The sequence below is a fragment of the Podarcis gaigeae genome, assembly GCF_964106915.1.
Source record: "Podarcis gaigeae genome assembly, chromosome: 16".
NCBI classification, from domain to species: domain Eukaryota; kingdom Metazoa; phylum Chordata; class Lepidosauria; order Squamata; family Lacertidae; genus Podarcis; species Podarcis gaigeae.
In genome coordinates, this window is record NC_139693.1 from 25,524,295 (window position 1) to 25,537,956 (window position 13,662).

At 49.3% G+C, this 13,662-nt stretch overlaps 1 protein-coding gene across 1 annotated transcript in view; it reads right to left on the reverse strand.

Moving 5' to 3' along the window:
• Positions 1–2,092, reverse strand: part of RTN4R (reticulon 4 receptor) — a 123,522-nt gene extending 121,430 nt beyond the window's left edge. The window contains exon 1 of the mRNA XM_083717395.1: positions 1,418–2,092. Within this exon, the coding sequence (XP_083573521.1) occupies positions 1,418–1,439 (22 nt within the window). The 5' untranslated portion in view covers positions 1,440–2,092. The remainder of the gene's footprint in view (positions 1–1,417) is intronic.
• Positions 2,093–13,662: the final 11,570 nt, after the last annotated feature.

The window sequence follows — 13,662 nt, forward strand, 5'->3', positions numbered from 1 at the left end:
TCTTGCCTAGATGGAATGTCACGTTATCCCTGCGGTGTTCAGACAAGCTCTGGGAAACTTTGGCCAACTCCATGGAGCTTGCAGCGCAGCTTTCTCCTGCCAGGGAAGGAAATGCTGCTAAAATACTTGATGCTCTGGGTGGCGGTGGCAATACTCCTAAAATGGCCATGGGGTCTTTTCCACTAACACCTCCCCATCATAAAGTTCCCCCTTTTCGACACAGGAAAGGAGCGAAAGATTGCCTCCCGCATCCACACGCCGAGGAAATGTACCGCGGGGGGGGGGGGCACGCGGAGGGACCACTGCCCGCCCCCGTCTTTCCACGCTGGCCAGGCAAGAGCGCCTCTGCAGACACCTGCTGGAGCCGCAGACCGTAAGGGCCTCTGGGGGGCGCTCTTGAGAAGCCCATGAAAGATACGGGGCCCGACCTAAACCAAGCCCCTTCAAGCGGGAGAAGGAGGTGGGATCTGAACTGGCAAGCCAGGAACACGGAACTTCTGCATCTCCAAAGCTATTTTTGAGGGGGGTAAAATGCTAACCCTTTCCTCTCTCTCCACCTGGGGGAGTTGTTGTTTCTCTGACAGCCAAGCTGCCCCAAACTGGCGACTAGCAAAAAGAGCTATTTTGGACACACACGCTAAACAGCATTTCCTTTCATTGGAGGCCTTTGACTGCACCCCATGCCATCTATTCCACCTCTCCTCAACCTGCTTTGGGGTCCGAGTTGAAAATGATTGAGATGGAGTTCTTTCTCCCCGACAGACACATTTTCCCCGGCAGACACTCCCCCCTGCAATAGCACAAAAGCCTGGCATGTAGGAGGGAAGACAGAAAGACGATGATAATAATGCCCCGCTCCGCGCGCTCAAATCCAGGCGCAACGCGCCGTCCGGTCTACATTCCTTGTAAACGCGCCAGCGTCGAACTAGATTCTCCTCTACACACAAACACACGTCCAGGGAGGAATTCTGCGCCAAGCGGGGCGGGGGAAGGGGGGGGAGAAGCTAAGGTCCTTCAAGGGCGGGGTAGGTCCCGCGAGCACCCTCCCCCCCGCAAAGAAAAGACACAAACACACCGTCTGTCCTCTCCGGACTTTCAGCAGGCGATGGCAAGTCTCCGTAGCCTGCCTCTTTGAAAAGGGCGCAGTTGGCAAACGCTTCCCCCCGACGCCCTTCGCCTTAAGTTAGACGGCTCCCCCCTCCCTCGAAGTTGGCCCCCGCCGTCCCCCCTCCTTCCCAGAGCTTCCACGGCCCGCGACAGACAAAGTTGCCTCCTCGGAACTTCTCCCTGCGCCGCGCGCAAAGGAAACCCCGACGGCCACACTCTTTCATCTCCCCTCTCCAGCCCATATTTGTGCGTGTCCCCACCTAAAAAAATTTTTTCCCCTTTGTGTCTCTTCCTCCGGGCCGTCACTTACCTTCAGCGATCGCCCTCTTCATTTTAGGGGCTCGGGAAAGGCACGGCTCGGAGGGCAACGGGGGGACGCAGCGGCAAATCCTTCCCAAAAGAAACGCAGCGGAGCCTCATGCAAACTTCCACCCGGGCGCGGGCACGACGACAGGGATGCTGCTGCTGCCTTTACCGGCGACAAGCCCGATGCCCGCCTGGCTCATCGGGCTAGCGAGGCAGAGCGCTCCTGCGGCCGGAGGAGCCAGCATCCAGGCAGAAGGGACTGAGGGAGGAGACGCCCCGCGCGCTGTGGCTCACACCAACGCGCCGGCGGCTGCGACGCAGAAAAAAAGAGGCAGGCGCTGGTTCCACCGAGCGCGTCCGCCCTGCTTTGCCTCGGCTCCGCTTCTGCTGGTCTTGCCCTCCCGGCGTCAGGGTGGGGAGGAGCGGGTAGTTGTTTTTTGTATGGCGAGGCTTTCCCAGCTGGGAAAGGGCGCGCGATCCGGGGCTCGGAGAAGGAGGGACGGCGGCGCTGGCGAGGCTGGTTTCGGCTGCTCCGGCGGGGGGACTGAAAGGTGATGAATGTTTTATGGGATCATGTGGTTTGACGTGAGAGGAATCGGCCTAGATCGGATTTACTGGATGGAGGAGGTAGAGGGAGAGGGAGGAGGGAGGGGCCGCCGCCGCGCGCTCCGGCGAGGGGGGCGCACGCGGAGCGCGTTTGGGAGTCCTGCAGAAAAACGGGGAGCGCTTGGCCGGAGCGGGCTTGGCTGTGGCTAGACGTCGCTCTCCACCACCACCAGGGGCTTGCCTGCGGGGACACGAGGGGGACAGCGGCACCTGGCCCCCACCCACCCACAATACACGCGCGAGATGTATGGGTCCCGGGAGCCTCTCTCCAAAGAGAAATCACTTCGGACTTGTTCGGAGGCGTGTTTGAAGATAGGAGAGTGCGAGGAAGACCCTTCAGGACTATGACAGGGCCCCGTTCGGGCTGGAAAGGGGTTCGGAACTGATGGAAGGTGCGGAGGGGGGGGGGTGACAGAAGAGAAGACTGCAGCAGCGATGTTTCTCCCGGCCCGGGTCTGTCCGCGGCAGCACGCTGGCCTAGGCGACGAGGCTGGCAGCTCATTCCTGGAGGGACGGTGCCACCTATAGGACGCCGAGGAGAGAATCCGGACTGACTGTGCAGGGGGGCGGGGGCGCGTCGGAGTGCGGGCGCACCTCTCCCTTCTGCTTCAGAGAATAGACATCTCATTCTTGCCTGTGAAGCGAGACTCCGTCCTGGGAGGCATTGAGCACACTCCACGCCCACCCGAAGACATTCCCACACCCGCATTTCCCAATGGTTCTTACCCTGGATATCTGACTCTCTCGAATATCGGTTCCTCACACTTCTGGGACAGGGTGACGCATCCCTCATCACCCCCCTCAGCGCTTGACACGCGTGAGACCCATTTTGAGAAGGGGTGGGGGTGGAGTAAACAGAAGGAAATTGGTTGTGTCCTCAGACACACAAACACATACACAGTCCCCCCTCGCGTGCCTTATGCTTGATATTCAAGCTCTAATCCATATTAGTGATTTGTTGGGACAACAAAACCAGCAGCTTGAAATGGAAGTTAATCTAGATTAATCTGCTCTGAAAGGGGACCGGGACTTTCGCTCTTAACTCTCTGTGTCTTAATGTCCTCTTATCGCACCACACTGATTTGAAAGACTACACAGCGAGTTTTTTTTTTACCTGCTCTAATTCACCTCTTGGGAATACAGGAGCTTGAGGCAAAAAGTCCCGACTTAAAGGGGACCTTCCTCTGATACGATGGTGGCTGGTGCCCATTGGTTGTGGTAGGGCAGAAGACAAGGAGCCCAACATTAGGGGGAGCCAGAGAGCATAAGAGACGGGACAAACAACAAAGGTGGGGCCAGTGTCAATAATAGGTGGGGGCAGCTATTTCTAATTTTGTCCCCATCCTCCCCATTGCTGAGTTCTACAAGGGCCACACTGAGCCTGAGGAGGAGGAGGAAGAGGAAGTTGGTGGGCAGTTCTTCCACTCCCCCAAGACTGTAGGCAACTAAGAAGCAGCACTGTAGTGCTGCAGAGTCATGGGAAGTCAAAGCCCTGTGATTATTTTTACAGCAGGATCCCCGTATCCTTTGAGGAAAAGGTTCGCTATAAATGCAGTCAATCAGTTATAAGATATCAATGTGCATAGGGTCACCTCCTGAAGCTTGCATACTCCTGCCCCACAGGGTAAACTTTGGATCACACAAACACCCATGACACCCACCCCCTTTCAGATGCTTTGGCATGCTGCCCAGTCCAAAGGATCTTTTCCATGCAAGCTGCTCTCAAGATCGATGCCCCCATGCCACTGACTGCCAAGACCTGCAAATAAGAAGGTGGGGCCTTTGAAGCCTCCTGCTGCTGGTAGGGATGCCTGGGGTGAGGTGGCTTGGATCACAGCATCAACACTCCAACAGATCTTGCTTCTTCCATTCATCACAGCTTTTGTTCTATCACGGAGCAAACATGTCTCTGTGTCTCCAGCTTCCAGCCTGATTCCAGCTCAGCTCAGTTCACACACACACTGATGGCTATTGTTCTCCAAGAGAGCTAGACGATTGGGATGGTGGGAAGGCTCACCTATTAGCCCAAAGGGCACCATTACGTAGCTGCAGCTCTTGTAACCTGGCTGCTTCTTTGGGGATGCTGATGAGGACACCTTAGTGGCCAGCTAAGGTCACTGCGTCACAAGGAACCTTGTCTATTTCAGCAAGCTCCTCTTGATTCTCAAGCTCACTGGGTATCCAAAGAACTGGAAGACTGACACACACACACACCCCAACCCACAACAATAGCACAAACATAACATGCATTCAAATCCAAGACAGATGCCAGCTGGGATGAATATTTCAGAAGGCTTGTTGAAAGAGGAACGTCTTGAGCAGTTACTGAAATGCCAATAGAAGCAATGCCCACCCCCCAATATGCAGTGGGAGGATGTTTCAGAAAGCAGTTACCACCTTACTAAAAGACTGATTCCAACATCATACAGAGCAGACTTCCTGAGAGGATGATCTCTGCGAGATACTGTCTCCTGCAGAATACAGTGTTCAATTGGGCATATCCTTATTGGGGTGAAATTTAGGTATCCTGGATGATATTGGGCTTTGTACAGCAAACACAACACCTTGAACTTTACCTGGTAGCTATTTGGCAGTCAAGGCAATTGCTTTAGCGACTCCATATGTGTTGGCCATTTTCTGTCCCAGCTGCAGCATCTGGGCAGCCCCCCCCCCCCACTGAATACCAGAAGAGCGTGCTGGATCAGGCCAACAACCATCTAGTTCAGCATCCTGTTCTCATAATGGCCACCCAGATCCCTGCAGGAAATCCAGAAGCAGGATCCCAGCACAAGAGCATTCTCCCTGTCATTTTCAACTGTGGAGGCAGAGGCTTGACATCTTGGCTAGTAGTCATTGATAGTCCTCCAGGAATTTGTCTAATCACCTTGTAAAGCCATCTAGGTTGGTGGCTATTACTGCCTCCTGCAGAGGCAATTTCCATAGCAATTTCTATGCCCTGCATAATAAATAATAATATATTTTGTAGAAGTCCTTCCTTTAATCTGTCCTGAATCTTCCAGCCTTCAGCTTCACTGAAGGTCCAAGTGGGAGATAAACTTAGAGCATAAAGCTCATTATTCTCCACTAAACTAATACATCATTAAAAAGCTCAAATTTTCAATGAACTGATTTTCTTCCCCAACTCACGCTACGTTATCAAAAGAAATTGGTCACGTAAGCAGTGTGTCCCAAACTCTCAGAAGCCACTCATCGATGGAGGGCAGATTAATCTTTTTCCCATCTAAAACTCCAAACCATACAAGCCACAATCAATAAACGAACCATTGTTTCTCAGTCTTCAAGCAAAGCCATACGTCTGACATCGTGAAATAAAAGGACTCTTGGATCTAGCGGCTGTGTATGCCCTGAAATGCTTTTGATTTCATTTACAACAGAAACACTGTTGCTTGTGAGTTGAGAACATGACCGAAATATGTGATATATATATTTGCTCTAAGGGAACGAACATCTCCAGCAATCATCCTTCACCGCGTGTGGATTCTGTTCCACCTGAACGATGCTAAATATCAACTGAGCAGAATTTTCATGGAGGAAAAGGCTATAAATGGCTACTAGCCCTGATGGCTGTGCTCTGCCTCCATGGCCAGAGACAGGAAGGCTCCTGAATCCCAATTACTAGAAGCCACAGGAGGAGAGATGGCTGGTGCTCATGCACCACTTCTGTGTTTCCCAGAAGAGCCATTTGATTGGCCACTGTGAGATCTCAGGATGCTGGACCAGATGGACCACTGGCCTGATCCTGCAGGACGCTTCATATGTTCTCCATTTTAGAAGGGAAAGAAGCTTTCCTAAAAATTCATACACAGGTTGTTCCATGTACGGATGCACATTTTGATATCAAGTACATTCACCTCCTCCTCCATTTAAATCAATTCCCTGATTATCCTGGTGTGCATTTTTGACCATCTCCATGCCATCAAATATTTAATATATCCAGATCAAAACGTATTTGCTTGATCATACAAACAGAAATGGTACTGGGAACAAAATTTTGATGTTCATAACTCATGCCAAACTTTTAAATGCTGAAATATTGTGAGGGATGGTGTGGCCTCGTTCATTTCATTTCATTTCTGAGTCGCTTCCGTGAGGATTGGGGACCAGGAAGCAACTCCAGTCTTTTGTGTTTGACCCGGGCTGTGGAGCCTGGAAGGTCTCAGATAACATCAGGTTGGTGCAGTCTGAGAATGACAGACTGATGGATGGCAGATCACCACACAACCAATTCCACAGAGCTCTTTTTCAGTTTGAAAGAGAGCAAACTTCTCTCTGATCCTGATGAGCTTTGGTGCCGTAATTATAGGCTCATCCCTCCCTAATTCTTAATTATAGTATGGCAGAGCCTTCTGCTTAGAATCAAGAGTCCTGATTGAAGGCTACGTAGCTGCTCTCTTTGGGTAGCACTGTGATGGAGAAAGGTCTCAGAGAGAGGAACAGAAAGGAAGGTTGTGACTTTGCTCCTGCCCAACACATCGAGAGGGAGGTGCTTACTTGAAAGTAGGAAAGAGACCTTTATTTAAGCTGGCTGTTGGTGGCAAGAACATGAGAGGAACCTTCTGGCCCAGACACCCTCAAAATCCCCCCCAATGAGCCTCCCCCCACTGCCATACCTGCCAACTGCTGCTGCTCCTCTGCTTCACTACTGCTGCCACCTGCCTCTTTTCCAATGAGTGCCCTCTCTTGCCCTCTTTTCTGATGACAAATTTCCTTCTTTTGGAGGGAAGAGACATGTTAAACAGCCACCTGCGTCCAGTGATTTGAAGCTAGCTCTCCTTTCCTGGCGTGTGGGGGATGTCATCTCTCTTGACCTGGAAAAAACACCACCAGCTCAGGACCTTGTTGTCCTGGAAAAAACACCACCAGCTCAGGCATTGAACTGGGCTTCCAGAGCCCGCCATCACCAGCTGGAGCCCTTTGTGTGCTGCATCTCATGTCTGCAGTGTGACGGCACATCCGGCGCTCAACCCAGCACCACTTCTTATTTGGATCCAGATAATATTGTGTTTGATGACAACGCTTTGCGTTTAGCTTCCTCCAGCAGATGCACAAGCTGTTCCTGTCGACATGGCAAGAGGGAGGGTTCCGTTTCTCTTTTGGAAGATGGACAAGCTAGCCAAACTGCAGACCCAGACCCAGGGCAAGAAAGGCAAGTGCTGGTGGTGCTGTCAGACCTGTTGGCTGCTATGGTGAAGACATGGAGACCCAAAGACCTTGGTTTCCCAGGAAGGTAAAGGTAAAGGACCCTGGACAGTAAAGTCCAGTCAAAGGCGACTGTGGGATTGCACCACTCATCTGAAGGAGCGTCTCCTCCCCCATCGTTTTGCCCGGACACTGAGGTCCAGCACAAAGGGCTCCCTCACTGTGAGAAGCCAAGTTACAGGGAACCAGGCTATAATGGTTATGGGTGGGTTACTCGTGCGTAAATTGCTCCCCAGTTCAGTTAGATCGTTTGCTTAGCCATGTTTAGGGTTAGAGCTCCCCCTCCGTGACCTGTTAGTCACTTGCAGAATCCGTCAGTGGGCGTCTCTTGAACCTCTTCCAGCATAAGAGCTGTTTGACCCCAAGTCTCCTCCTATGTTCCCTGCACAGAACGCGTCTGCGCAAGTAAGGGGACGGCAAGGGCATGCCTGCGCTCTCTCCGCTGGTTTCGGTTGAAGGGTCTTGGAGCCCTGACACCGATTCCTCCATCTCCCTCTCCTCTCTATTGGTGTCACGCTGAATTCCTTCCCCCCGACTGGTTCCCTCCCCGGCATCGCTCTGGAGCCCTGCCTCCGCTTTTCTCTCTCTTCTCTGACACAGGCAGAGGGCCTTCTCAGTGATGGCGCCCTCCCTGTGGAACACCCTCCCACCAGATGTCAAAGAGAACAACAACTACCAGATTTTTAGAAGACATCTGAAGGCAGCCCTGTTTAGGGAAGCTTTTAATGTTTGATGCATTACTGTGTTTTAATATTTTGTTGGAAGCTGCCCAGAGTGGCTGGGGAAGCCCAGCCAGATGGGCGGGGTATAAATATATTAATATTATTATTATTATTATTATTATTATTATTATTATTATTATTATTATGCTTTCAGGCCGAGGGAGCTGGTGTTGGTCCACAGACAGCTTTCTGGGTCATGTGGCCAGCATGACTAAACCGCTTCTGGCATAACGGCACACCATGATGGAAATCAGAGCATACGGAAATGTCGTTTACCTTCTTGCCACAGCAGTACCTATTGATCTATTTGCACTGGTGTGTTTTCGAACTGCTAGTTTGGCAGGAGCTGGAACAGAGCAACGGGAGCTCACTCTGTTGCGGGGATTCAAACTGCTGACCTTCTGATCACCCAGGCCAAGAGGCTCAGTGGTTTAGACCACAATCATGAGAGTAATGCTGCCAGATGGTTAGTCAAGCTATCAATGGTGATTAGCTAGGATTGCTGTGTTCTGGTTCCACAACTGTAGACAGCAATGCATCTGAATCCCAGTTGCTGGAAACCACAGGAGAGGAGAGCACTCTTGTGTTCCACTCCTGCCTGTGAGTTTCCCATTGAGGCATCTGGTTGGCCCCTGTGAGGATGCTGGACTAGATGTTTGGAAGCTGTGGCTGGATGGTTACGTGGGAGCCGGTTGAAGCTAAATCCTTCGAAGACAGAGGTCCTGTGGGTGGAACGGGACGATATGGGATTGGGGGGGGGCAACTCCCATCTCTTGCGGGGGTGCAATTAGTGCCAGTACTGTCCGTTAAGAGTTTGGGTGTAATCTTTGACACCTCCCTCTCTATGGAGGTGCAGATTGCAGCTATAACTAAGGCAGCATTTTTCCATCTCCGCCAAGCTAAGCAGTTGGCTCCTTACCTCTCTCGCCCTGACCTAGCCACTGTGATCCACGCGACGGTCACCTCCAGACTGGATTATTGTAACGCGCTCTACGTGGGGCTGCCCTTGAGACTGACCCAGAAACTCCAGCGGGTGCAGAATGCTGCAGCGAGACTCCTTATGGGGTCTTCGCTGTGAGATCACATTCACCCGGTGCTATACCAGCTGCCCTGGCTCCTGGTGGAGTACAGGATCAGGTTTAAGGTGCTGGTTTTAACCTTTAAAGCCCTATACGGCCTAGGACCCTCGTACCTACGGGACCGCCTCTCCTGGTATGCCCCTCAGACAAACTTACGGTCTGCAAATAAAAACATCTTGAAGGTCCCAGGCCACAGAGAAGTTAGGCTGGCCTCAACTAGAGCCAGGGCTTTTTCGGCTGTGGCTCCGATCTGGTGGAACACTCTGTCACAAGAGACTAGGGCCCTGCGGGACTTGACATCTTTCCGCAGGGCCTGCAAGACAGAGCTGTTCCACCAGGCCTTTGGCCAGGGCCTGACTCCCTCCCTCGGCAATCTTTGCGGAGCTCTGGCCCAATGGTTGCCAGTGGCTTGATCTGAATTAATTTTATAATGAATGGTTTTAGAGTGATGTTTGTGCTGTACTTTTGTACTGTTTTATTGTTGTTAGCCACCCTGAGCCCGGCTTCGGCTGGGGAGGGTGGGATATAAATAAAATTTATTATTATTATAGGCCATTGGCCTGATCCAGCAGGGATTTTATGAGCAGGATAGGAGACCACCAACAGGCTGGCAAGGTGGTGAAGGGAATAGATCAGCCTTTCCCAACCTGGCACCCTCCAGGCAGGGGCACCATCTAGGGAGGCCGTCCTCAAAGTTCTGTGACATCTGGATGGGCACCTAGGACCCCAACGTCACTGTGGAAGTGCAGCCACAGTGGCTCATAGCAGCTCCTTTTCAACCTCCTGCCATGGAGGGGAAGCAGTCTCTGGCCCATGGCAGCAGCAGGAGGAAGAGGAGGAGGAGGAGGAGGAGGAGGAGGAGGAGGTGGTGTTGCCACAGCTGGCCATGGAATTGAGCTGCTGTGTGATGATGTCATGAGAGCCAGTGTGGTGTAGCGGTTAAGAGCGGTAGACTCGTAATCTGGTGAACCGGGTTCACTTCTCCGCTCCTCCACATGCAGCTGCTGGGTGACCTTGGGCTAGTCACACTTCTCTGAAGTCTCTCAGCCTCACTCACCTCACAGGGTGTTTGTTGTGGGGGAAGAAGGGAAAGGAGAATGTTAGCCGCCTTGAGACTCCTTCAGGGAGTGATAAAACAGGATATCAAATCCAAACTCTTCATCAGGCACACTGTTGTGACATCACATGCAACATCAGCCTCCTCAATCTCCTACCTGTTAGGCAGCAAAGGAATCAACCCCCACAGCAGGTTGCCAGGAACGGATAAGATTGGAATGGAGAGTCTTTACCATCTGCTTTTATTCAATATTTACAGAGACAGGCTCAGGAATGCAGCCTCTTAGAATAATGGCATTGTCCTGAGTAAATCTCCACCCCCCTTCTCTCCCAGTTCCTCATTCGTCATCTCTTCTACGGGTGGCGCTGAGGGCCCTTTGCTTCTGAGCCCTTTGCTCTCCTACTTTTAAGACTCGCCAGGTTCTGAGAGAAGGTGGGTCTGGAAAGCTTTCTAGTGATAACGTGTCAGCCAGCTGCTCCAGCTCTGCTTCCTCCTCCTCTCCCATTATTTCCCAGGTTTCCTCCTCATCTTCCTCTGAGCTGTGATCTCCCTCAACCCCCTGATGTAATTCTGAACTGTCTTCTTCTCTGGAAGGGTCAGGCTGGGGTGGTGGTCTCCACCATTCCTCCTCTGCCCAGTCCCTGACAGGCAGGAGGAGGAGGAAGAAGAAGAGAGGGGTGCTGGCACAGCAGGCCATGGAAATCGAACTGCTGTGTGTTGCCCAGTTATGGCATCATGACATCAGACACGTTATTGTGATGTCACATGCAACATTGGCATCCTCAATCTCCTACCCGGGTCGGCATGCCTGCCTCCAGGTGTTCTGGACCAGCTGTGCTGCCTGGGTCTGATGTTGGGATGAGCAAATCTGTCAATTTCAGCCTCTCTCTGTTTCTCATTATTCCTATCTTAAGTTCAGTTCTCCACATATTCATAGCAGTTTGGCATTGTTCTTTAAAAAGAAAAGATCCCCATGAAAAACCATTGGCATTTTGGTGGGCCTCTGCATATTTTTGCAAAGTAATTCCACAAAGCAATATGCAGCATTGCCTAATAGACACATTTTTTTATTTTTATTTTGCAATTTTCCTAAATATAATGCATTCGTCTGCGTTATCTTCACATGTTTTTATGCACCGTTTTCTCTCGAAAATGCATTTTTGGACACATTGGTTGGCTTTAAATGCAATCGGAATCTAGACATCTGGAACATGGGACGTCCCAAATTTTTATTTTTTTATTTACAATTGGAATACTGTATATAATTGGTGTATTGCTATTATGGTAATTTGGATTGATTTGATTTGATTTGTCATTAATTGGAAGATTGTTATTGAAAATGAATAAAATTTTAACAAACAAAAAAATGCAATCAGAATCAAACTTGTGTATTAAGTAAAGATAATGTACAAAAATGCATCCTATCGGGGGGGGGGGGATAATTTTGCAAAGAAATGTGTCCATTAGGCAATATTGCATATAAACCTGTGTATATATATATTTAATACATTTTTATTAATTTTAACATACAAATTATAAAACATACCACACAAATTATTACAAATACACTTTTTTTGGACTTCCATCAGCACCTCCGATGATCTTCCGTCTTAACCTCTTTTTATGCATTACTTAATTTTATATTGTCTTTACCTCTCTTAACTTATTATCTCCCCTTTTCCATTTTTACAATATTTCCAACAATACTCCTCACAGAACTTCTTGCAAACCTATAAATGTGGTCTGATCATCACAAATACTTTTCAAATAGTTCGTAAATTTACTCCAGTCTTCGGTAAATTTCTGGTCCCGCTGGTTTCGGATCCTTCCTGTTAATTTGTCTAATTCTGCATAGTCCATCAACTTCATCCTCCATTCTTCAATCATTGGCAATTCTTCTTGCTTCCATTTCTGGGCTAATAGTATTCTAGCTGCTGTTACTGCATATAAAAAAAAGCTTACATTCTTTTCTATTTATATCACTTCCCACCATTCCCAATAGAAATGCTTCTGGTTTCTTTGTAAATGTATATTTCAACATTTTTTTCAACTCGTTATATATCATCTCCCAAAAACATTTCACCTTTTTACATTCCCACCACATATGATAGAATGTTCCCTCTTTTTCTTTACATTTCCAAGATTTATCGCTAGATTTATACATTTTCACTAGCTTAACAGGAGTGATATACCATCTATACATCATTTCCATCACAATTTCTTTTAATGCATTACATGCAGTAAACTTTAAACCTTCTTTCCATAATTTCCCCCAATCACTCAGTTGTATATTATATCCAAAATCTTTAGCCCAATGAATCATATTAGGTGACATCATCTGATGAATGCTTATGAGGACTTTTAAAAAACCACAAACCTTTGCCAAAATGTGGTGAATTAAACTTTAGGGTGGAGATATGAGAAGCTCAGAAAAACTGAAATTCACTGAGGCCATATCCATATCAGACATTTAAGGTACAGTGGTACCTCAGGTTACAGACGCTTCAGGTTACAGGCACTTCAGGTTACAGACTCCACTAATCCAGAAATAGTACCTCAGGTTAAGAACTTTGCTTCAGGATGAGAACAGAAATCGCGCGGTGGCAGCAGGTGGCCCCATTAGCTAAAGTGGTGCTTCAGGTTAAGAACAGTTTCAGGTTAAGAACAGACCTACAGAACGAATTAAGTTCTTAACCTGAGTTACCACTGTATTATTGCAGCAGTTTAAACTGGCAGGGCTTCCCCCAAAGAATTCTGGGAACTGTAGTGTGTTAAGGAGTTGTTAAAAGACCCCCCTTTTCTGCTCCCAGTTACAATTCCCAGTGTTTTTGTTGTTTATATCCACCTTTTCCAGTACCGGAACTCAAGGCGGCTTACCCAAATGAAACCAGCATGAAAAGCAAAAATGACGCTGCCGACATCGGATGCCATATGTCCAGATTTCTCTGACATTTTTTTGCCGATTTTCTCCAGGACACTGCTTTCGGATGCAATATTCTGGATATGTCCAGGAAATTCTGGACATATGGCAGCCCTAAATTAGATGACGCTCAGGGTCCCTTCCAACTCTATGATTCTATGAGTCTCTATGAGTCTCTCTGCTGCTGAGCCAGGGCCCTTCCCTGGTTAAGTGTCCTTTGCCAGATTTGAGAGTCCTAGCAGATACCCAACCGTCCCACTTTCTGGAGCCAGCCCTGCTGTGAGTTAACCCACAAAAACGTCAAGGTTTCCCAGAGATTAAACATAGCTAATCTGGTATGGCACATCACAGCTTTTGCCTGGGAAGAGAGAATGGGCCTAACCATAAGCAGCACCTAGCTGGGGAGACGACGACAGCCAGCCCCGAGATATGAATAAGTGCTAATTGAATTCTGAGATCTGGGCAGAGGAGGGGGGCCAGGACCTGCACGCAGAGCGGGGGGCTTCTCTACTCTGAGGCTCAGCCAATGACGGCATCCACCGGAAAGATGCAGATTTTTAATATTATTATTTTTTAAAGCTAGCTTTGGAAGGCAAACAGATTTTTTGGTTGGGAGGTGAAAAGATGTGAGGGCCCAGAAATAGA